Here is a 23792-nt window from a genome sequence, read left to right on the forward strand (position 1 = left end):
AACCCATTCTAAATCAGCATTCATTTCTGCGCTCACAATCACCTCTCCACCTTTTCAGCACTCACATAGCCAAACAAAAAATGTGTCTGTTCTGAAGTTTCACTTGAATTGTTTTGAAACACCGAGTGCATTAATAAGTTTATTTTTTTATAAAAAAAAATAGGATCAGATGTTGACCAGTTTCAGTTCACCCAAGTAGTTGACCTGGCTGTTGGAAACTCAAACAGAGCAATCTTTTCAACTGAGTTGTTAAAAAAATGAAGTCAGCAGAATCACAAAAATGTAGGAATGAAGCAGAGTCGCCCCGTAGTGGCACTACCAGCTTAAAAGGAAGATAGTAATCTGGAAATTATCTATTTGTCTAAATTAAGTAAGCGTTGCCTATTGCTGTTGTTGGGGCAAAACTTTATTGAAAGTACAGTTGGCAAGCTGAAAGAATGGAGCAGAATATGCGTGAAGTACTAGCTAACCAAGCTAAAGGTGATGCTAATTAACCACCTAATATTAGCTTGCAGCGTTACTCAAAGAGCAGAAGGGCAAGGCGAGAAATATTACTTCCATATTAAGTGTGTGTTTATTATACAGTACATTTTACCCAAGCCTTCCAACTGTGAGTCCATCTGTTGGAAATTGTCTTAAAACTATCTAATTATGTTGTGGTCTCAATCTTTTACTTTATTTCATTACTTGTGACTGAAGTGAAACTTACTACTTGGTGTTTTTAAATATGTCAAAGCCTATGTATACATCAAAGTGCAACACGTAACTTTTTTTTTTTTTAAAGCAATAGTAAAACCCAGTTGTACAGTGATTGCTCTGTCACACACATGCTAGGTCGCCTGCACTCCAAATGTAAATAATTAATGACCACTCAAGGTAGGAAAGCGAGAAAAAAAAAAAAAAAAAACATTTTTGAGAGAAATCTGATTCGTCTAAGATGTGACAGGTTAACGAATGACAAAAAATAAAGACAGGAAATCAAACACAACTGTTAAGATTTTCACAAAGCTAATATCTGCACTTACACAGAAAACCTACAGAATTAAAGCTCATAGAGACGCCCTAACATAAAACTCAATTTTACAACAGAAACAAACACAAAGCAGCAACCGCATAGCAACAAAACAGCCAGGGGCATCATGAAACAAACATTAAAAAGCAAGCCTCTGTTACCTATGCTGTGACAGCTGTCTCCATCTGCATCGAGTATCCATCCAGAATAACAGGAGCACTTCACCGTGGTCTTGTACTGCTCACACACCTGACTGCACTTCAGGTGACGGCTGCAGTAGTCCACTGCCTCGCATGTCTTGTTGCTTGAATCCAGGTGAAGTCCAGGGGGACAGGAACACACAACTCCTTTCCCCGGTGCCACCGTGCACTGGTGACTGCAGCCCCCTCTGGCTACAAGACACATGTCTGGAGAAAAGAGACAGGTAAGCAGTTCTCGGGTAAACTGCCTCAGACAGAATAAAAACTGAATTCTAGAAGATTGGGAATGTACTTGTCAATGTTTGGACTTAAATCTGAGCTCAAAAAGCTCAAATTTTGCTAAAAGTTAGCTTATATTCCTTAACACATAAAAAATGCAGGTTTTCATAAACTCTTAATATCAATGTTTTGATGGGTTTTGATTACATAACCAGTCATAAAGTTTAGGCAATAATTGCTTTGTAACATAAGAGCTGCTTTTTTAAAAAAGAAAATGACATATAGCTGTATTGACTCAGATTCTATTTATTGGATATTAAAATATGATTTAAGTGTGATGGAAAATAAAATAGATGAAATATGTAAGGGTCAAATACTTTTCCACAGTACTCTAAGTCTCTGACTTTCCCAAAAATAAAATAGAGAAAAAAACTGACCCGGGGTCTCTTTATACGCCTTAATTAAGACTGTATTTTAGGATGGAATAAGATTATCCTCTCTAATCACCAAGAAAAAAATGTTTCTTGTCATGATTGTTACTGCGAGGTCTGAATCATGCTGAACTGGTCTAAATCAAGCAGACCCTTGAGGTTCCACTGAGCATAAACTAATAGCCTAAGATGAGCCAGCAGCCCACTTTTTGAGCCACAATAGCACTTCAGGGTCCTGCAGGAGCCCACTGAGGATTGGTTAGCAATGCTCTAGAAAATGAACCTCGATGTTTACACTACTCACTTTAACAGATTAAATTGCCACTGATAGTCACATGAGGGCATATTTTTGGTCTCTCTGAAGGCTTTTAGTGCACATTTGCCATTACCAGGAAGGAAGAATTTCTTTATTTTGTGTCTTGGGTCTCAGAAACAACAGATGCTGGTAACTTGTCAAGCACCAAGCTGCTGTGTGTGGAAGAGGGGGAATATAAAAAGACTGTGCTGGGACGCTTTCAGCAATCCGAACATCGTTTGAGAAAGAACAAGACAAACATTTTAAATAAGATATTGTTCAAGTCACACAATGCCCATCTGGAAAATGGACCAGTTCAAATTAAATTTTAAAGTTACATTGCGCAGATATTATTTTCACCTTTTTACAGTGGCTTGCAGAGTATTCACAAATGTGAAACATTTTCACATTGTTTCAAGTTAAAACCAAAGCTTGTATTTTTAGGAATTATGTCTGATGTTGGATTGTAGCTAGAATGCCTAAAGATGTAGTATTTTCTTCAGGGTGCAAAAACACCATGTGTGGAGGAAAAGCTAAACATATTCATACTACTTATGGTGGAAAATGTTGGTGGTAGAATCATATTATGGGAATACCTTTCTCTACTTGACTGCTGATGTTCATAAACTGGTTCTGCTCAGTCTGACTGAGACTGAACTATTTTTGCAAAGAAGGATAATCAAAAAAATGGTCTGTTAGCCTATCACATAAAATTCGAGTTTTATTTAGAATGAGAAAACTTGAAAAAGTTGACTAAGTATTACAGCTTTTAAAAGGCTGAATGTTTTTGCTCATGTTTACGCTCTGTAGAAAATTGAAAATATAAAAAGTTCACAACTTAGCAGAAAAAAAGAAACTTTTTCTACTTCCGTGTCAACAGATGCTTAAATGTGTCGTTTAGCTTTCAGGATAATGCACAGAGCAGTGAGGGTGCATTGGTTATTGTACTTGGCTACTGTTGACTTGCCAGCAGAGCTAAACCCATCAGACACCTTTGGGATGAATTGTAATGCAGCCTGTGAGCGTGATTTAACAACAGGCATTGAAAACCTTGGTGAGAGCCTTCCTGGGGCAGTGATGGATGTTACAACAGCCAACATAATCAAGGTGGTGGAAAGAGATTTTCAGTAATCACCTGTAAAGTTTGCTATTCCCAATTCTTTTGGCAGAGTAACTATTTAAGGAAATTTTTCACCTAAAGGGATGTGAAGATAAGATGCAAAACGATAAGACAAAAAAAAATTACCACAGATGGGTCCTTCATCCGAACGGTCAGCACAGTCGACTTTGCCATTGCAGATCTTATCAGGCGTCAGGCATACCGAGCTATCGTTGGCACAAGGGTACTTTGGGGGCTTGCAAACAGATGATTCGCAAGACTCTTCATCGGATCGGTCCTCACAGTCAATGTCTCCATCACATACCCAACTCTTTGTGATGCACTTGCCTGTAAAGTATGAGAGGCTGAGGTTAACAGAGGCAGTTCAAACTTGAGCGTCTCAGGTAAATATCAACTTGTTTTCCTAAACCTGTTTTAGGGTTCAGGCATTTATTTCTGTGCTGAACTTACTTTTCTAAACTTGGCCCATTTTCTGACAAGAAACTGCTCGACGTTTTAGCTTTTCTCTAACTATAGATGCTTAAGAGGTTTTAATTTAAAAAAAAAAAAGGATGCTGAAGCCATGCAGATTTTGAGTTTAAGTTGTCATTGCTTGTCGTTTAGGCGTGATCTCACTTTTAACATTTTATATTGTACTTGTGGGATTATAGCCAGATAACAATTGTGTAGTTAAATAATTTTAGCTACAAGTGTCTAATTTTATGTGAGATTGCATAAACAATCAAACCTTTCCATCTTTAAAATATAAATGAAACAATGGAAGGAGGAGTGAATGAATGGATCCAAGTGAGCTGGTTTGTCATCAATACTAAGGGTTGTTTGGACACCAGAAAGCATCATTTATTTTTCCAACCACGGAAAAAAACGTCTGCAGAAGTTAATCTTTAGTTAATCAAAATCAAAACATTTTTACACAATTAAAAGGTAATGATTCCTTACATGTTGTTGTAACTCAACTCAAGGTACTCTATTTTCTAAGAACGGGTAAAAACTTTATTTTTCAATGTGGATTTATAAATCTAACATTTTCATGTCCAGGAGGGTTTTTACACATCCCATTGTCTTCCATACAGAACGATTCAGATCACCAAACTGATTAATATCCAATAAGCATAATTTGCATAAAGAAGGGTGTGCTTTCATTCACTCAGGGAAAAACTAGATTCCAACGAATATCTTTTTTGGTCACATCTGCCAAATTTCAATCTACAATATCACTAAGACTTCTTGGAAAAAAATTGGTTGACTAACAAGACAAACATGGAACGCTTTAGAAAGTACACCTGACAAAAAACTAATGGCAAAAAACGCCATGCTACCAATCAAACATTGTCTTGTTGCTGCGGCGGCAACAAGATATTTTGCCAAAATTAATGGGGCTGTGAAAACTCCACAAAATCCTGAAAAGGATGTGTGAATGACCGTCCATCACTCTCTCATTCTTCCTGCAATGAAGTTAAATCAGAACAATTCTTCAAAGAACAGTTGGTCAAAAATTCTCCACAGAGTTGCAAGAGACACGTTGTTACCACCAATGCTGGTTACTGTTGCTGTCTAGGGTCGTACAAACAGTTGTTAATTTTAGGGGCCAATTACTTTTTTACAAGCAGCCAGATGCATTTGGATAGCTTTTTCACCACAATAAAAAAGCATAATTACAAAACTACATTTTGGATTTGCTCAGGTTATCTTTTGCTTAAAATTGGTTCAGTGATCCGAAACACTTAACCGTGACAAAAAAACAAAAAAAAGGATAAACCAGAAATATATTCAGGGGAATAAATACTTTTTCAAAGCGCTGCATGTAAAACTCCACACTGTTTTACCCAAATTGAACTTGAAGGTTTTTGCATATTGCCAGTGAAGGCACTCATCTCTTGTGGAGAGGACAACAGCACCAGTGCAGAGAAGTGTGACGCAGTGGAATTAGAGTAATTAATAATTGTGTGGTCTAATCAACCCGTCACCATGCAGCATAGCCTCCGTTCTTGATAAAAGCTGTCTGGGGAGAAACAGCAAAAAGGTGAAGGGCAAAATTCAGAGTTAATTCTGGCCTTACTGCAAATACTTGATATAAAAACCATACCGAGTTTGAATAGATGGACTCAAAACTGCCTAGATTAAAGATGTCCTGACTGTGGGAACAATAGTTAGTAACAGAAATAAAAAACAAAAAAATAAATAAAAAAAAATCTAGAAACAACTATATACATTTTTTTGTTTAATATAAAATAGGTGATGTTGAAAACAAATGAAGAAATGGGACGGGTCATGGGAAAAGTAGGAGCACGTTGCCACAGCATAAACAAAGAAATATAAGAAAAAACATACATTTCTGATAAAATCGCGAAAGCTCACATTTGTATGCACACCTTTCCAGTGGGGTGTGGGGTTACTGAAAAGTAATCCAAATGAACAGCCTTTGTTACCACACCCATGTCGATGATCAGTTTTGGGGACAATTTTTTTCTGAAACTTTGAGGGGTTTTTTTGCCAATATTTAAATGGGCATATCTTTTTCATTTTTATATATTTATTTTTTTTATGTGTTTGACATCACTGCAAAGCTTAGAACACACACTTTCTGAATCTGTAAATAACTCAAAGCGCCCCCGGGAAGATTTGTTCCTAGCTTTGTCTTGGCCAGTCACAAATACTTGGATTTCCTGCTTTGAGAGAAGCTGGCTGGAGAGAAAATGATCTTAAGTTTGCTGATATCTTGTTACATTTTCATTGTGATGGTTTGACAGTTTGCAGATAAACGCAACAAAACAAAAAAATGGTGTTATACAGGAACACGGTAAATCTGCAAGCCTTTCAATCTAAGAATGAATAACAAAGTGCTTCATAATTTTAATAGATTGTAGCCTGGACATTTATGTCTCATTAGCTTTATGGAAAATGTATTCAAAAAATATTTTTGATGAAACCATAAATAATTTTTACATTGCATCTATGTGCCAACTCAGCCTGTATTTCTTATCAAGTTAATTTGCCATTTTAGTTTTCTTATTCTTCCCTTTTAGAAACTGCTTCTGGCCTAATGCTTCTGAGTTTGGCAGTGTCTATTTTCTTGAGAAAGTAATTGAGGGCGTTATTGGCATTAATTAATTTTGACATTATCTGATATTCTTTCCCACTGAATGCAGTCTTGCCTTACAATCTTTGTGCCTAAGAGTGTCTCTTGCCTGTACAGAGGAATTAATGTGACCAATGCTTTCTTAATTTTATTTGCTGTTCTTGTTCTACTTTCCCATGAATAAAAAAATACTCCTAATCCAATGCTTTGACCCGTTTCAATATTTGGTAACATCTGAAAACGTAAGATTAATTAATTGACCAATAACTACCCAGCAAATACAGCTGTTGCAGTGCAGTTAATTTTTTTTGGATAAGTTTTACTTCTGAGATTCCATTGACAACCTGTATCTTTGCAGGTGAACTTGGCCTTCGGGTCACACATCCTTTTGGTGCCCTCGCAGTCTTTCTCATCACTTCCGTCCTCACAGTCCTTGTCTCCATCACATCTCCAACGTTCAGGGATGCAGGTTCCATCCTCAACACAATGGAACTCATCCCCACTGCATTCAATCACAGATGGGAGCACTGGAACAAAAGTAATCCAACAATTAATGCTTCACAGTTCCATTCAGTAGCATCACAACACTGAATCGCACAACAGTAATTGGCTTGTTATTTTTGTTTGTTCGTTTTTGGGGTTTTTTGTTTTTTTTTAGAAAATATTCTTTTAACATTTCAAAAGATCTATTTATTGTCGCAGCCTTTTGTTTATGGGAAATAGTTCAATTCCAAAGTTTGTTCGAGCTTGCTGCTTTGTTTAGTAGTGGGTTACTAGGTCAGCAATGGAGGATTTATTGAAATATAAAAGACATTTGCATCATTGTTCTGTTTAATAATACGAGCATGACAACAAGTTCCCACAGGATGTTAATATTTTTACTTCTGTTTTTTACATAAAAGAGTTCTGAATCACAACATGCCAAGAAGATAATGATTTGAGACATCTATTGTGTGGTTTAGGTATTAAGTTGAAATCACAATTGATCATTTGCTTCACTAAAACCAAAACCTGGCTTTTATTTTCTCCGTCCAAACAACAAAGATGTAACCTAATCTCTTTCAATCCACTGAATAGACGCAATGAGGATGGAGAGCGCAGCAGTTTATTTCAGAGTAGTGTGATGAATTATCTCCACATTTTAGTGACAAGCAACTGAGCTGAGGTCCTTTTCCTAGTGTTGGATTAGCTCCATGTAATAATTAGATTATATAGTTCAACTCCCATTGGTAAAAGGTCTAACTATAGCTTTCTTTGCACAGTCAAAATTAAATAAATAAACCTAATCAACCCAGTTTAAAGAGAGACAGACATTCTTACATGCAGGTCCACCTCTGCAGGTTGTGTTCTCATCGCTGAAATCCCCACAGTCATTGTCACCATCACAAGCCCAGTCTGCTGGAATACAGCGCCCACTGGTACACTGAAACTGAGTGTTTGAGCAGGTCTGCATGCAGCCCACTTCATCACTGCCATCGCCACAGTCATCATCTGCGGACAAAGACAACATTCACAAAGAATATCAGAGGTGACTAATACTACTCAATGGGCATACTTGTTAACGAGAAAACTGGCTGATTAGTTGCGCTCACCTGAATCGCAGTGCCACTTGACACTGATGCAGCGTCCATTTGAGCAGCTGAATTCGGTGAGTGGCTGGCACGTAGGGAAAGCTGGGGAAAAGGAGAGGAAAAAACTATTTGTCAAATTAAAGAGAATCCAGCTTGTATGAGTGGTTGTCTAGGAATACTCTAAATTGGCATTGTATGCTTTCATAATTTTAGAAAAAGGACGGTTTTCTGACCTAATTTGCACTGTGCTTCTCCTAATTTCAATTTACCTACAAGAATATTCCTTAAGAAATGTGTATGATGCAGACATTTGTATGATATGCGGTTCATAACACCGTAATCAATATTTCATATCTGGGTATAGGGGCTAAATTTAGCATTAAAATAGCTTCATGAACCAAACTTTTATTTGGATGTTTTATTTCAGGGGTGAGACAGTCTTTGCCTGAGACTATTGTAGGGTTTAAACAGACTAGTTCAACTCAAGGACAAAACACCAAAACACAAGCTCTGCACAGTGTGCTACATGCAGTCTGCTGCAGCGATGAATGTTGTGACCTCTACATTAGGGACACAAAACATCAGCAACGCAACACAGAAGAGACACCTAAATTGCGTGGTTCATCTTCATCTCTGGGATGAGGGAAACTCTTTTGAAGGTAACAATATGCATGTTTTGGACATGGAGGACAAGTGGTGTGAGAGAGCAGTTAAGCATCCAAAACCAAGTCTAAACAAAGAGGTGGCCTTAGCTTGGAGCTTCTTCAATGTTACAGTGCAGCCTTGAGTCATTTACGCCTTCTGAGATGAGACCAGATGAACTCACATGTTAACATGATTAAGGGATATATTTGAATCATTAAGTGATTCGTGTGAGCTTAATGAACCTATGAGTGTGACTGTTTTCACTATAATTTATAAGCTTGACACTTCTAAGTCATGTTTAGAAGAAAAGTAGTGTTTTGGATTATGGTAAAACGTTCAAGAAAAGAGGAGAAGTCCAGTTGCCTTCCGCTTTAAACCCTTTGGATCACAATGTCTTGGGTGGCTAAGAATCTACACCAACATAGCACCACATTAGCTTCATTAATCACAAATCTTAAATCCACTGCAAAGCATCAGCTTTGTGAACCAAAGCCCTCAGAAAGCTAGGGTAGGGTTCAATTAGCAATCAAGAAACAGCTCATTAAAAATGTAAGCATATTTCTCCAGAGTATATCTATATCTATATATATATATATATATATATATATATATATATATATATATATATATATATATATATATATATATATATATATATATATATATCTTTGTGTGTTGCGGCCATTTTTGATCGTATCCAGACAGGAAGGGAGGGAGACAGAGAAAAGGGAGAACATGGTCCAGGGCCAGGGGTCAGTCCCTTTACAGCTGAATTAAAGCCACTGTACAAAGCTGTGCCTGCTCTAGACATGTGGAGCACTATCCAAATATAAGTCTAAAACAGAGGACAATATTTGGTGGCCGTTTAGTCAATTAAGCAATTTGTTTTTCTGAGAAAGTTAACTTTTAAATAAGTGGAATGTAGTCTGCAATAAAAGTACTTGTATTTGGATATGGATTTAGTAAAGTCTCCATTATTCAGGCTGTTATGTTGTTATGCAGAGGAAAAGAGAGACTGACAAAAGTTTGCAAAGACTGAAAAAACATCATTAAAATCCCTGCAATTCATTAATCACTTATTCTCAACGTTGCCAAGAAACTATGGTCATGCTCTTCAATCTAAAAAGTATCTATAGTACTGATTTGGAAATACTTGCCAAATTCTTTGTTATTGGTGACCCTGTTTATAAGTGGAAAATAATGTGAAATTCCACTTCTGATTAAAGCTTTGTGCCCATGGAAGCCTTGAAGTGCTGTGGTTTCTTTCAGAATGAGTTCTGTCTTCACATTTCATCTGTTGCTCAATGCCTCCAGTCACACAACCAGATGTAAAACACGCCTGGCCATGAAATAGAATGCAGACTTCACACAAACAGCTTTCACCCGTCGTCAGCTTACTATTCAGATAACACAGTATATCCAAAAGGTTTTCGATATTAATTTCCTACTTTCGATTTATCTTACAGTTGTTTTTCCTGTCATCTGTCTTAGCATATTATGGGTTTTCTCATTTTTCTCTTTTTGTTAACTTAATAGAAATCCATCGTGTCCCACTCACGGCTTTGTCATCACCTGAGATTTAATAAAGAAAAATCTTATGAACTATTTCGGTTTACTTTAAAACATCATTTTTATTTATAGTGATAGGAATGGATAGGAAAACTAAATATTTTTCTGTTTTTGTGGGCTGATGACATTGTCAGAATCGACATATCAGCCTAATTTTGGTATACACTATACAGAAGGGTTATTGACTTCCCTGAGAAATGCAAGTCTCTCTCTCTCTCTTGAATTGATTTGTTGGCAGTCTGCTGTAGCTGCATGCTATACCTTTGATGCTGTGGAGAAGGTATCATTATCATATTAGTGTCATCTAAAGAACGCTGCATTTCCCTCAAATGTAATGGGTCTTACTGACAGGATGTGACTGCCTGGGATTTAACGTTTGTTAAGAATGGAGCATACATAAATAATGAGGGTTTCAAGTAAACAGCTAGCATGGCTAAAAATGAAACACCAGTATCTATAAATAATGACGCCATCGAGAGAGTCCAGCAGAAGCCATTGTGTGACAACCACTAAACTACTGACAAACAAAATCCAAATTAACATCAATCTCGGAGGCAGCCACCACCGAGCTTCAGGTGCTCCAAAACCCACAGTAGCTCCACTGAAGCTAAGTGAGCTGCCAGGGCTTCACAGAAGAGTGCCTGCAGAGAAGTGATGCCTGAGGAAGCTCAGACAACAGTAAGGGGAGAGAATATGTTTTGCTGCACAGCTTGATTATGATTGAATGAAGCCGAGCATGAACTTTAATTACTGCTTTACACCCCGGCTGTTTGTGACTGCGTACTGAAGCGGCTTAGGACACACAAAGGGAGGCTGATGTGATATGGCACAGAGCAGCGTTTGGCAAACATCAATCACCGTTAAAGGGCTGATTTAATACAAATAGTGATTAAGGAGAATCTTCAAACCTTTTCCCTGATCCTTTAAATGTATGCTGCTAATACATCTACTCCAACCTCACTGCTAAAAACAGCTTTTGCACCCTCAAACGCCCCTTTACCCTCTCACATAATAAAAGGTTAAATACATCTTCAAAGAGCTCTAAAAAACCTCGGGCCATCATAGTGTCTGACGGTTTTTTATGTTTTCTAAGATTTATCCAGAACACTGCAACTTTTAACTCACTGAACTCAGCTGACAAGTTGTATAATACCACAGAGGCGCTACTTAAGAACAGTGAGCTGCTGTGCAAAAGTATTCTGTTTACGCAGCATCATTCCTTTAAGCTGTTGCCACCAGTGAGGAAGTGTTTAGTTTTTGGTCCAAAGAACACAACATCAATAATTCAGCCTCAAAATTCTCTCAACGGAATGTAGTAATGGGTGAGAAAACAACTATGTATTCGAAATGAGTAAGTAGCTCTGACTAACATTCATTTTCATAGAAGTACAGATGACTAGAGCTTTGGTAAAACTCGAGCCTCTGCCAGCGAAGCAGGCCTTGCCGTTCTGTACAATTTAGCAGCCATTCAGAAATGAGAAGTTCCACCTGGGTGATTGTTCAGTTCTGCAGGTGGAATTCTAAAATTGCACTAAGCATAAAAACACAGCAAAAAAAAAAAAAAAACATCTCACTGCAGTAATTATCAAGATTAGTCTGTGAAGCAGCACATTAGCATGTCATCACAAACAAACTGACCTGGTAACGGCTATAGCCTATAACGTAGCAGAGACACATACAGCATGTTTCTTGTAGCTACAATACAGTCCACAAGGATAAGTCATAGCATGCTTAGAACATGGAATCACTATCTCAGAAGAACAAAAAATATGACTTTGTAAATACATTTTCACACATATAATTTGTTTAACAAATCATAGGTACAAAGATACTTCTGAACATATTTCTTCTGTACTAATTTATTCATGTGTTTTGATAATTATTGCATACATTCAGAAAATGATGTCAAATCATGATTTGTGACTGGTACAAAGCATTTATAAATCTGTTTCTATATCTCTTCCAAACAAAGCTTTTAAAAACAGTATCTGACACAGATTAACTTCAAATAGACAAACAACCATCAGCATTTGGTAATCACCAGTCATCTTGACATGTGCAAACAGAAATTTGAAAAAATGAATGAAACGGACAGAAAATGTGACTCAACCCACCACCGACACATCTGCCTTTAGCCTAAACAAATGGTTCAACTGTTAAGCCTCTTTCACACTGTTGCAAATCTGCCCTGCATTTCTTTAGCACATTGATAAATCACATTTTAACAACACTGTTGAATGGATTTGAAACTATAAAAGTCATAAGAGTTCCAGCTAAACTAAGCCTCCACTGTCCTTTCAGACATGTTAAGATAGACAATTTATTAATAGTCACAACTCTGAAAATTTCATAAATTAATGCAGAAACCATCATATTTTTGAGCCACAAAAAAGTTAAACAAATAAATTCCACTCTGCCTTTCTGTTGCTTATCAAAGCAGATGGGTAATTTCAAATCATACTTTTCAGAAAAAAAAAGAAAAGAAAAAAAAAGATCTTTTGAGTCAGCCACTTAAGCGGGAAGGCATTACATGAAAATGTACCAACTGTAAAAGGAATGCCAGTAAATTTAATATAGTAATGCAGACCCTTCTTGAGAAAAAAGACAGTCCTTAATGGGAAGCTGTTGAGTGGATGTATGGCAACTAATTAGAGACACAGAAAAGAATTCAGTGGCATTTTGCTGCATCATCTAGGCAAGAAACATAGATGAGCTTCGTGTAAACACCAAAAAAGGTTCTTTGGCTACTGTGTCGACTACTATTTGATGCTGCTCAAACTGGACTTACTTCTTTTTACTCCAGCCTTGCTTCACTTCAACACGAAAAGCAACTCAGTGGGAAACATGACACTCATAAGACATTTGCTTTAAAGATTTCTCACCCCTTTATGTAATTTCTGCACAGAAATGCATATTTATGCAGTAGAAAACATGGTAAATTTATTCACGTACGTATTATGCTGTACTTTTAAAGCCACTGTGGAAAATGAACAGCACTGTATTAAATAACCCAACAGCAGTGCCTCTTAGAACATATTTTCTTTCTATCAATTACAGGTGAAATGTGGCGTTATATCTATGAGCAAGAACTGCAAAAATGCTGACAGCTCTCTGACACAGCCATAAATTAAACAGTCACATTTCAAGTGTTTCAAGAGCAAAATGGAAAACTAGTTTTGACATTTTACCAGCTGATGACACGGCTATTCAATCAGCAGTGAAACCTAAAGCCCTTACACTTTTTCAACTTTTGTTTTAGACACAATATAAAGAATTAATGCAGTGCTGTGAAAAAGTAGTTTCCTCCTTACAGATTTTTATATGAAAATGTTATAAAACCATCCCTGACCTTATGTGCAAACATAACTGTTCCATCAGTATGTGAAAAAGTAATTGCATTTGTTATCATTGACAAGTTTTGAAGGACATTTGGCCCACTTTTCTTGGCAGAATGGCTGCCTAGTAAATGTTTCATGCATAATCTGCGTATTTGAGCTCATAGCACAATATCATCATTAGATTCAGATCCAGACTTTGACTAGGTCACTCTAAATGACAAAAGGTATGACATTCATAGGAAGTGGCTGAATTAAAACGATTCTGCAAACAAGAGTGGGCTGAAAATCCTCTACATTTCATTTTCATGTCAATGGCTGTTTTGCAAATGCTTGAAGGTTGTTACTGCCAAGCATTAAATAACAAATTATTACATTTAGAGGCAATTACTTTTTCACATGGACCTGAGTTGATTCAGGTAGCTTTTTTCCCCTTAAGAAATCAAATCAAGATTTCAAAATTGCAGTACTCAGGTCATGTTTGTTTGGTATTAAATTTAGCTTGATGATCTGGAACATTTAAATTGAACAAAGCAGTGAAAATCATGATGTAAATACTTTTTTTATAGTCTTTTTAACCATCTGAAACATAAAATGTGAGCCTCTACTATAAGCCCCAAATAGCTTTGTTTATGTCCAGTCAGTAAGACTATAATAGCATGTGGTAAATATTCAGGAGACTTACTGCATGATATTTCATCTGACATATCCCCACAGTCATTCTCCCGATCACAGCTCCAGCCTCGAGGTATACAGCGTCCATTCTGGCAGGAGAACTGGTCGGCTTGACAGGGCCGGGCTGCGAAAACAAGAAAGTGAGAAAGTGGTCTCCTAATTCAATCACAGCATTAAAGGCGCATAAGTCAATGTTGGATAACACAACTGCATCTAATGTCCACTAGATCACCAAAATGTCAATGTCTGGCCAGCGCAAACTCTTTATCACTCTGTCTCACAGCAAAATGTGGCATGTCTGACAGCGTGTGTAAAATGTGCTGTTGCTTGATAGGCCTTCAGTCACATCCTGGTGGTCATGTACATGACAGCACTCAAGCAATGTCCTGCTGTAGTGGGATATGCATGTCAATCTGCCAGTGCAGGAACATTCATCATCCACTGACTAATGCTTATTGATTGATCTTCTATGGATAAAAAGCTGCAGAGAGGCACTGTTAAAGACATAGAGACAATCTACCATGAGCGTTCCTGACAGAAAGTTTCCTCTCAAAGGTACCGCGACTCTTTGATACCATATAGCGCTCGCACACACTGAGAGTGATAGTACTGCACCAAAGCTTCTTAAGAGCCTCAAATTATAACAGTGATGGCTGCCTTGACAACACCTGACACCTCGGTTTAAGACATGGATAAATAAAGCACACCTGAGGTGAGAACATCTCATCAAAAGATGAGATAGAAAAAAGCTTTCCACCTCTTTGTATAGACGAGAAAGCTGTTTGATCTTTAATGCTAGCAGTCTATAAGCTCGATGAGCTAAAATCAATTAAACAGCACATCAGTCTTCTGAGTAACAGAGCATTAACCACATGATGGGAGCCTTTTATCAAAACATAAAGGGGAACTCCTTTAAAGAGTAATTATATTTCCAACAGTGAATGTAGGAACATAATTGTGGAAATAAACTGTCCTGCACGTAAAGAGAAGCGTCAAACTATCAAACAGCTGCCAAAACTACAAACATAAAGAATGATGAAGAACATACCAGAGCAAGTGGTGTTGGCTTCATCTTCACCGTTACCGCAGTCACTGGTTCCATCACAAAGCCATCTTTTGGGAATGCACCGGTTGTCGTTGCATTTGAACTGATCATCAGGACAGGTGTGGTTGTCTGAAACAGTTCAAATAGAGACAAAAATGACAGTGACTTTGCAGAAACCCACTAATAGTTAACGAATAAAAAAAACAAACAAACAAATAAACAATAAAATTAAGCAATGCGCTCAAATGACTCAAAAATGATGTTTTTCTGAATCTTTAGTGCGATGGTTCTTACTGAAGAAAGACTCAATGCTATGTTGCTTAATCAGTTTTTTAAAAGGAAGCCAGAAGACAAAACAAATTATTTTCAACAGAGGAATTTTCACGCGACCAGCTATTTTTAACAATTAGACAAGACGTTAGCAGACAACAGAAAGGCGACAGAGAGTATAGTAAACTGCTCCATTATTTTATTTTCAACATTCAAATTTCTACACACAGTCTGTAACTGCTCTCCAACAGGTTATATAATAATTAGCTGAATAAATCCTTACTTGAAGCCTTCACTGTAATGGCAGGAAAATGTTTCCAATTAGCTATTAAGTGATTATTAATAATTTTTTATGACTTTTTTAACAGTTAAATTAAAACAGTGACACCTTTTTCTACATCTTTTTTATCTTTTGATTATGTCATTGAAACACAAACTTCTTGTTGAATGAACATAACTTCTACCTAAATCTGACAGTGGTATGAATCATTTTGGGCAGAACTGTGGCAAAAAAAAAAAAAATTAATCATATCACTGAGTCATGGCTGAGTTGCACTTGCACAAATTTTGAGGCAGCGATGCCCACCTGGTATATATGACGTATCTACATTATGTTTATGCCATGAGACTATTACAGTGTGTCCTAAAACACTCCATGAATGTCTCAGTAACTGATACTTTGAAAAATCTTGTTTTTTTGTATTCAAAGCCACACATGTTTGACACTGAAATTCAAGACTTATGGGGGATACTGTGAACCAAGTATTCGCATTAAAGTCACATTCAGTTCATTTTAATATTCTTCAGTGAAAACACTATCACCACATACCCTATTTTCTTGTCAGCCTTGCAATTAAGTCAAGCTGCACACCGAGTTTACGAATTCATTAATTCTCATCACTTATAGATTGCACTAAGTAAGTGAGAAAATTTATATGCATACTTAACACAATGAGTAATAGCACAATTCCTTAAACAGGGATGGCTGTGTGGAGTTAGGGTAGATCAAGATTTCACAGTTGGATAATGTAAGAGGTTCCCAAACTGATAGTAGCGTTCTGACAAATTTGTTCTGAGGAAAGGGTTTGATTCCATTTCTATCAATTTGTAAGAAGATATTGAACTTTTATAATCCAAAGAATAACACTAAAGTATGTGGGAATATCAACACTGACATCTTGTGTTGTTTAGTTTGTGGCGACACTGTTTTATGAAGACTCAACATCCATTTAGATAAACCAAGTCAGATTATCCCAAATGATATTCTAGCAGTGCAGCTAACTGGTGATTCTTCTTTAATTTCTAATCATGCTGGCATATGATTATGGTGTAAAAATGTACTGCTTCTGCCTTCCATAAAAAAATAAATGAATGATCCAAATGAACCAAAAACTCTGCTCCTCCAAGTAATTTGTTAAAGAGTGATTCTCCAAGAAGGTAGACAGCAGCACATTTACCATCCCTGTTGTAGTGTCAATTAGCAACATGGATGTTGACAGCAGTTTACTAACTGTAAAAATCGTAGTGTTTTTTTGTTGTTGTGCTTTTTAGCGTATTGACCCATACAGTTTCTGCATGGGGTATTTTTATTTTTTGAAGTGACTAATCAAGATCCTCACAGCAGCTGTGGCTCTCCTCATCGCTTCCATCCAGACAGTCGTCGTCGCCATCGCACTTCCACGAGGCCCGTATACAGCGCTGATTGTGACACTGGAATTCGTCGCTTTTACATCGAGTTGGCTCTAAGACTTCAGTGGAGGAATCTGGGGAAAAAAACAGTACAGAGGAGAAATTAAAATCAACATGGGACTTGGTAAGAGGTATGGACTCAGGAGAAATTATTGGCATAGCCATAATAGCAGGCAAACTCAGTTAATAATGTGTCACAACCCCACAGAACATAAAGCAAGTGGGATTTGTTTTGGGTAGCTGGAGGTCTGGTGGGATAATTTTTCACCTGTATGTATTTGTTTATTGCCTAATTTGCATAAAAACAAGGACCTGCTTTGTCTTTCTCCCTTAGCATGATGGCAGGATGACAACAGGAGATGACGATCCTGGACTTTGTATTTCATCTGATTCATTACGTACTCCTACCTGAACAGGTGACATTGTTCTTCTCCAAAGCTTGGTTGTCAGCACAGGCACACACTCTGCCTCCTGGGATGGCAAGGCAAAGGGTACTACATCCTCCATAATTCACGCTGCATGCGTTCTCACCTGGGAGAAACAGATCGCAAACACTGTCAGTTAATTTTACAATTTCCAAGCCTTGTGAATATTAGTACCTTTCACCACTTTAAGTCCTGCAAAATTAATCCCATTTCTGATGCAAAACCCATTTCCCGCCTTACTTAGACATGCCAGGTGTAAGCCATACATCACATGAAATATTGGGAACACAGCAAGAGAAATATATTTGACATTTTTATCATTTTTTTCAGTGGGGATAATTTGTCTTCCTGGACAAAACTGTCACTCCTCAATAGCAAAAAAGACCCCTATAAAGTTAAGCCATGTGACACCTTTGTCACTTCAATTTACCACTTTTCCCAAAAGCAGAGCCGGAACCAATGAGATAAAGCTTTTGGTCTTGTGGGAGCCAATCAGTAGTAGCCACAACATTGGATATCCAATTAATCTATCCAGTGGTCACAGAAAAACATCTAGACGTTTTCTGGATCATGTGAGCTAGTCTGTGCACACAAAAACAACGACTGGTTCGCATCGTGCGCTTGACAGGGCACTGCTCTACTCACAATAAGCATCTCTGATGCTCTTCTACAGGGATCAATGTTTTAAGGATGCAGCAAAGGCGCAAAACCCCTTTGACTGTCTGCTAAAACAATATTCTTCTAAATGTATCATATTCTGCTTTTACATGGTTGTTATAAAGCAAAAGGAGAAGTCCACAGAGGACATTCTACTGACAACATTATCCATTTTGTCTCCTATCTGTTCTTTTCAGCATCATAACATGAATCGATCTTCTCTCAATAAAAGAGAGAAGGAAAAGCATCAAATACTGACATAACAGCAGTATTTGATGCTGCCATTCCCTGAGCATCAAATACTGCTGCTATGTCAAAGCTAGGACTGAAATGCACCTGCCACCACATGCTTTGATGCCGAAAGCAAACTGTACCTTAAAAATAAGCAACAAAGTCAGCCCTGTGGCAGGTTCGGTAAAATGGAGTAGTGCTGGAATAAGTCACTGCTTTACTTACTTATTTAGTTGTTTTTTTTTTTATTTATTTAGGTTGCTAACATGTCTGAATCATATTTGAAATTTATGGCAGGTAATATTCCATGAGAATTTAGCTCCACTATGTATCAATAATACATAAATCTATTGCCATCTCTCCAGATTTATTTAGTCAGCAGTTTCCATCTGTCCGTTGTTGACCAACAACTTCTTTATCCCCAAGTGTAACTTTTTTTTTTTTTCAGCTAAAAAAGTTTTAAACCCTATCTTTCTGTTGGGCCCAGTGAAAATGCCAGAAGAAGAAATGGACAATTATTGTATTATTTACTGATGTACTGTTAACCAGCTAGGTAGTATGTGGTTGGGGGTGTAATTTCTGTAGCTTGAACATTTTATTGTATAAAATTGCTCTTTATAACATGTACAGAATAAGTTTTATTTTTTGAGCTTACTTGTTTGACAGTTGATTTGCCAAAAATACATTTTTATTTTCAGATAAAAGATAGATAGATCTCTCCTCCATAGTATGAGGATTGTGACTTTAATGAAAAATATTAAAGTACTCAGGTTGGAGTCAAGTTGTGGGCTTAATTCTGTCCAAAAAAGCTTTGAAAAATGAAAGGTCAAACATAGATTTTTACATCTCGCAAAGTATGGTATATAGAATCGATTTTACCACTCAAATGAAAATAGAAAGAAGTATTTTTGGGGAATATGCAATATGTTTGTTCAATCTTGTACAATTTCAGACTTCTGTTTATTAAAACAAATCTCAGAAATTGGAAGATTTCAAAACAACTCCCCTAAATCTCCTTTCAACAAAAACCTGTGTCTCACCTGCTAATTCAATAATCAATATAGAATAAAAGTCCTATGGGGGGTTACATCTTCGACTTATCAGAAATTACTGAAGTCTTGCGATTATGCAAACACTTATTCCATGTGATCTCAAGCAATAAAATATATATATCAATATTATTCATGTACAATAAAAATGTGCATTAATGGTTACTTGGTTGGCACAATTTTCTAACAGACAGAATGGGAGTAAGATTATAACATGATGTTCTCTACGTGTTGATAATCTACTCCAGCGTCAGTCACTGCAATGAAATAAGAGAGCAACAGCATTTTTTGTTACTCTGGAGTATATATAATACATCTTGTATATATAATACATCTTGTAATAAATCCCCCATACACATTAAGACAACAGGAATGCATAGTGTAAAGGAAGCAATTCACATTCGGCAACATTGAACGGCTACTAAGTGAAGGGAAAGCTGCCAACCTTGCTGGCTCTGTGCGTCATAGACACGCAGGCCAAATAGAGGTGGTCTCTCGCTCCGTAGAAGAGTGACATCGCCCGTGGATAAGTCCAGCTGGAATACAGACGCATTCATGTACTCCGTCCAAAAGATGAAATTGCGATAATGAGAGATGCCGAAGGGATGGTTCAGCTCTTTTCCTCTGTACACCACCTGCAACAAGAAACACCGTGCACTATAATCAGAAGATTAGCGGAGCCACAGAGAGGCACCATCAGCAACAGCAAAATCAATCATCTCAAAGCAGACTCTAACTATTTGAATATGGGTTCAGATATTATTCGGGGTGGGGAGAATGATGAATGTTATTTAATTTCTTTGCACAAATGCATCCGGCAGAACGGCCTGCTTGTAATAATGTTAGATAGAATCTTGGCATTGATTAAAGATCATTTACAAATAATTTATTATCATTAATATGCCGGTTTAACTGCAGGGGCAGTTAGGGATGAAGGGATATTTTGTTGGCTGTGGTTTTAGAGAGGCGGAGATTTGTTCAATGATCTCACTGCTTTGAAGAATAAAATCACCACCATTAAAACGTTTTAAATTAGAAACTACTTTTTTTTGTCATATTAACATTTTATAAGGCTGAACGTTTTTGAAAGATTAAAACTTTAATTTACCATTGTCTTCACAAATAACTTATTCAAAACTGATTGACTGATTCAGACAGCAAAATTAAATTAAGTCGCGAAGGTCCAAATCATCAGTATATACATACCATTCTTCCAGTTCCATTCAGGTAAATCTTCTCAATATGATCATAGTAGGCATCACACCAGAACATCGTGCTGCTACTGTGGTCTAGAGTCAGACCATTAGGCCACAGCATGTTGGAGGTGACGAAAATACGGCGATTGGATCCATCCATCCAGGCTTTTTCTATCCGTCCTATGCTGTCATTGACCTCATCCTCTTCCCAGTCTGTCCAGTACATCCAGCTGTCATGCAGAGTAGTGGACAAGAACAGCACAAGCTGTCACTGCATCAATGTACAAATGAATCATCGTCTTAAATTAAGAAAGTACATGCCTGGAGCATCTGGGTATTTTACCCTGAATATTATAATATATTTTATATTCAATGTCAGATTGTTTTTGACTCTCTATAAGCAGCTTAGGGGAAGACAAACTGTACTTTTAAATGCATTGTGTGAAACTGATGTAAACTTGGCTTTTTTTAATAATGCTTGGCTGTATTTCCTTGCAAAGTAATAACTTTTTTTTTTTTTACTTGCATGGAAAATAAGTTATCGCCGTTATTCATCAAGCAACAATTTACCTCTCCATTTTCTTGTAAACAAATCCCTCCCAGGCATGCTCGCTGTCTCTATAAGTGCGTCTGATAGGTGTATCAAAACATCAAGGTAGAGTTAGTTGTTTTAAATTCCCAACCACAAAAATAATGTCGGGACTACACCTCTGAATGAGCCAGAGGTATCTTTAACATGATTGGGTCAACAATTTGACACGGTCTTTTCTGTAGTAACAATGCCCAGGGGATTTGCTCTGCTTGAGTGTTGCTGACTGAGCCGTGTGCCCCGTGCTTCTCACCAATGGCAGAGGGTTGGCTCAGGAAAGATAAAACAGATTGGGATAGGAAGGTGAATGAATACCGTGTCTCCGAGTCGTCTTTGTGACCTCATGAATTATTGATACCATAGTACTTCCACAGACACACAAATTCATGCACACACGTCTACACAGCTGAATATAGATAGACACTGCATCAGATGCTCACCATTTATATAAAGCACAAAAGGAGAATATGAATACTTCCTTCACTGATCTAAATTCAGCCAAAATGCTGAATGTCATCCTTTAATTTCATATTTTTCATTTAAAGCTGCAGGGACTCTAGTCAACATCTCAGGGCGCTATGAAGAAGAAAAATGTATTTTTCATTGATACACCAGACACGTGTCTCAAGTTATTGCTAAAAATGGTTCAAATTGGTTTGCACAAATATTCCATTGTTGCATACTGTTTTCTGATTCCAGGTTGTGTCTTCATCAGCTAAAAAAATGATACCTTTGACTTTAATGACACAGTGAACTTCACATTTTTCGTGTAACACAAATGTATATATATTTTTATTTTCATCACAAGAAGGCAAAGAACATAATATGCAGAAGGAACAGACAGTCTTGACTTAAAACATCCCACAGTGATTTTTTCAAAATTGGTGGAGGAGCTGAGTCATAGATGTCTACAGCTACTAAACTGGGTTGCTAATGCTGACTAACACTGCTGTGCCTTATTTTCTTTGAGGGTTTTTTTAGAATTCTGTGGCTCTAATGCCCTTTATTTCACAGCAGATTGACGGGAAAGAGGGTTGTGAGAGGTGGAAGACGTGTCAAAGGCCAGCGGACTGGGACCCTGTGAAGGCCACATAGAGTGGTTCACGCATCTTACTCTCTGCACCACCACAGTGCCTCTGCGTGAGTTTCTTATTTTGACATGCAATTTGGTGTTACAAAAAAGCATTTCAAGCGGTTCTAAATGTAAAGAAATAAAAGCATTTTGTGAAATAGCAAGGCATAATGTATTAAGCCAGTTTGTTGCTTATGATATGGCCCTTTTCCTATGTTGCATGTCTTTTTGGAACAGGTACACACAGTATGTATTTATTATTGTTGCTGTTTGTTCTTATGTGCACCCCTTCTTTCTTAGTAAAATCATATATTAACACATCCACTAATTGTGAATGTAAAATTTAAAAAAAACTACTAAGGTGGAAAATGGTGTTTAGCATAAATGGTCAGTACCTTCGCCTAACTACATTATCATACAAAGTGTTCAAATACTTTTAAACTAAATAAATATTATTTATTAGTTAATTTTAAAACAGTTGGCATAGTGAGGTGAGTGAATGTTTACCAATGGGAAAAGAAAAATTCACAAAACATAGCGTGAAATGAAATAACATTATTAATGGATTGTTGGGAACCATTTAAGAAGCATCTGAATAACATCTGTAGCTGTAAAAACTATATATGGCATGTATTGCATCTATAAGTACTCTTGCTATTGTCACAGAACTATTAACGTGTCCAAAATGTCTGTGGTCATCTAGATTAGCTGAAGAGCAAATAACTGATAGCATTATATATGTAAAAAATTCTGGAAAGTTATTTATTTAGAGACATGTATCTTTGCAATATTTGTCCACTGTTTAAAAGCCAGGAAAATACAGAGTAGTGTGAAGATGGAATAAAAATCATCACATTTTCTGATCTGGATATTGCTATGCTCCAAAAAATGCAAAAAGCAGAAAATAAATAAACAACACAGCCTTTTGTCACAGATATGTTTACCGACTAAAAACATTTATTGAATATGACCAAACCAAACCTTCTGTGACGGTAAATATCGAAGGCTTTAATCCTTCTTAAGTTTAAGTTTTTCACTAGGGAACAGCAAATTGGAAACCTCAAACTACAACACCCACAAGCAGTCACTAAACATAGCTTTGAAAATGTCTCAATTGAGAGAATCTAATATTTGAGTTACACACTTATCGGCAGGCACCGAAACCAGTGGGGTTTGCATCATAGCATCAACAGCTCTTTGAATTTGGAATTTTATACGTTTAAATGTTCGCCTGAAAATGAAGAAACTATCTCAAAAATATATCTAGTTCCAAATAGGCAAAAGCAATGATTGTTTCAGAACCCCTGAATCCTGCCAAAAGTCTACATTTACATCAGATTTCCCATCAGTTATATTGGCATAAAGAGACAAAATCACATAAGGAAATGACTTGCACAGAATGTTTTGACTATTCACAT

The 23792-nt window shown here is 37.0% G+C and overlaps 1 protein-coding gene across 1 annotated transcript in view; it reads right to left on the bottom strand.

The window, feature by feature from the left end:
• Positions 1 to 23792, bottom strand: part of lrp1bb (low density lipoprotein receptor-related protein 1Bb) — a 318836-nt gene that overhangs the window by 138556 nt on the left and 156488 nt on the right. The window contains exons 13-23 of the mRNA XM_088002164.1: positions 20724 to 20943; positions 19963 to 20152; positions 17564 to 17686; positions 17086 to 17229; positions 15200 to 15325; positions 14162 to 14275; positions 7949 to 8029; positions 7677 to 7847; positions 6701 to 6883; positions 3404 to 3604; positions 1174 to 1419 (exon numbers count right to left, since the gene is read on the bottom strand). Coding sequence (XP_087858290.1) covers positions 1174 to 1419; positions 3404 to 3604; positions 6701 to 6883; positions 7677 to 7847; positions 7949 to 8029; positions 14162 to 14275; positions 15200 to 15325; positions 17086 to 17229; positions 17564 to 17686; positions 19963 to 20152; positions 20724 to 20943 — 1799 coding nt within the window. The remainder of the gene's footprint in view (positions 1 to 1173; positions 1420 to 3403; positions 3605 to 6700; positions 6884 to 7676; positions 7848 to 7948; positions 8030 to 14161; positions 14276 to 15199; positions 15326 to 17085; positions 17230 to 17563; positions 17687 to 19962; positions 20153 to 20723; positions 20944 to 23792) is intronic.

This window comes from Poecilia mexicana, unplaced genomic scaffold (assembly GCF_051168715.1).
Source record: "Poecilia mexicana isolate PSO_F unplaced genomic scaffold, ASM5116871v1 scaffold_2, whole genome shotgun sequence".
NCBI lineage: Eukaryota > Metazoa > Chordata > Actinopteri > Cyprinodontiformes > Poeciliidae > Poecilia > Poecilia mexicana.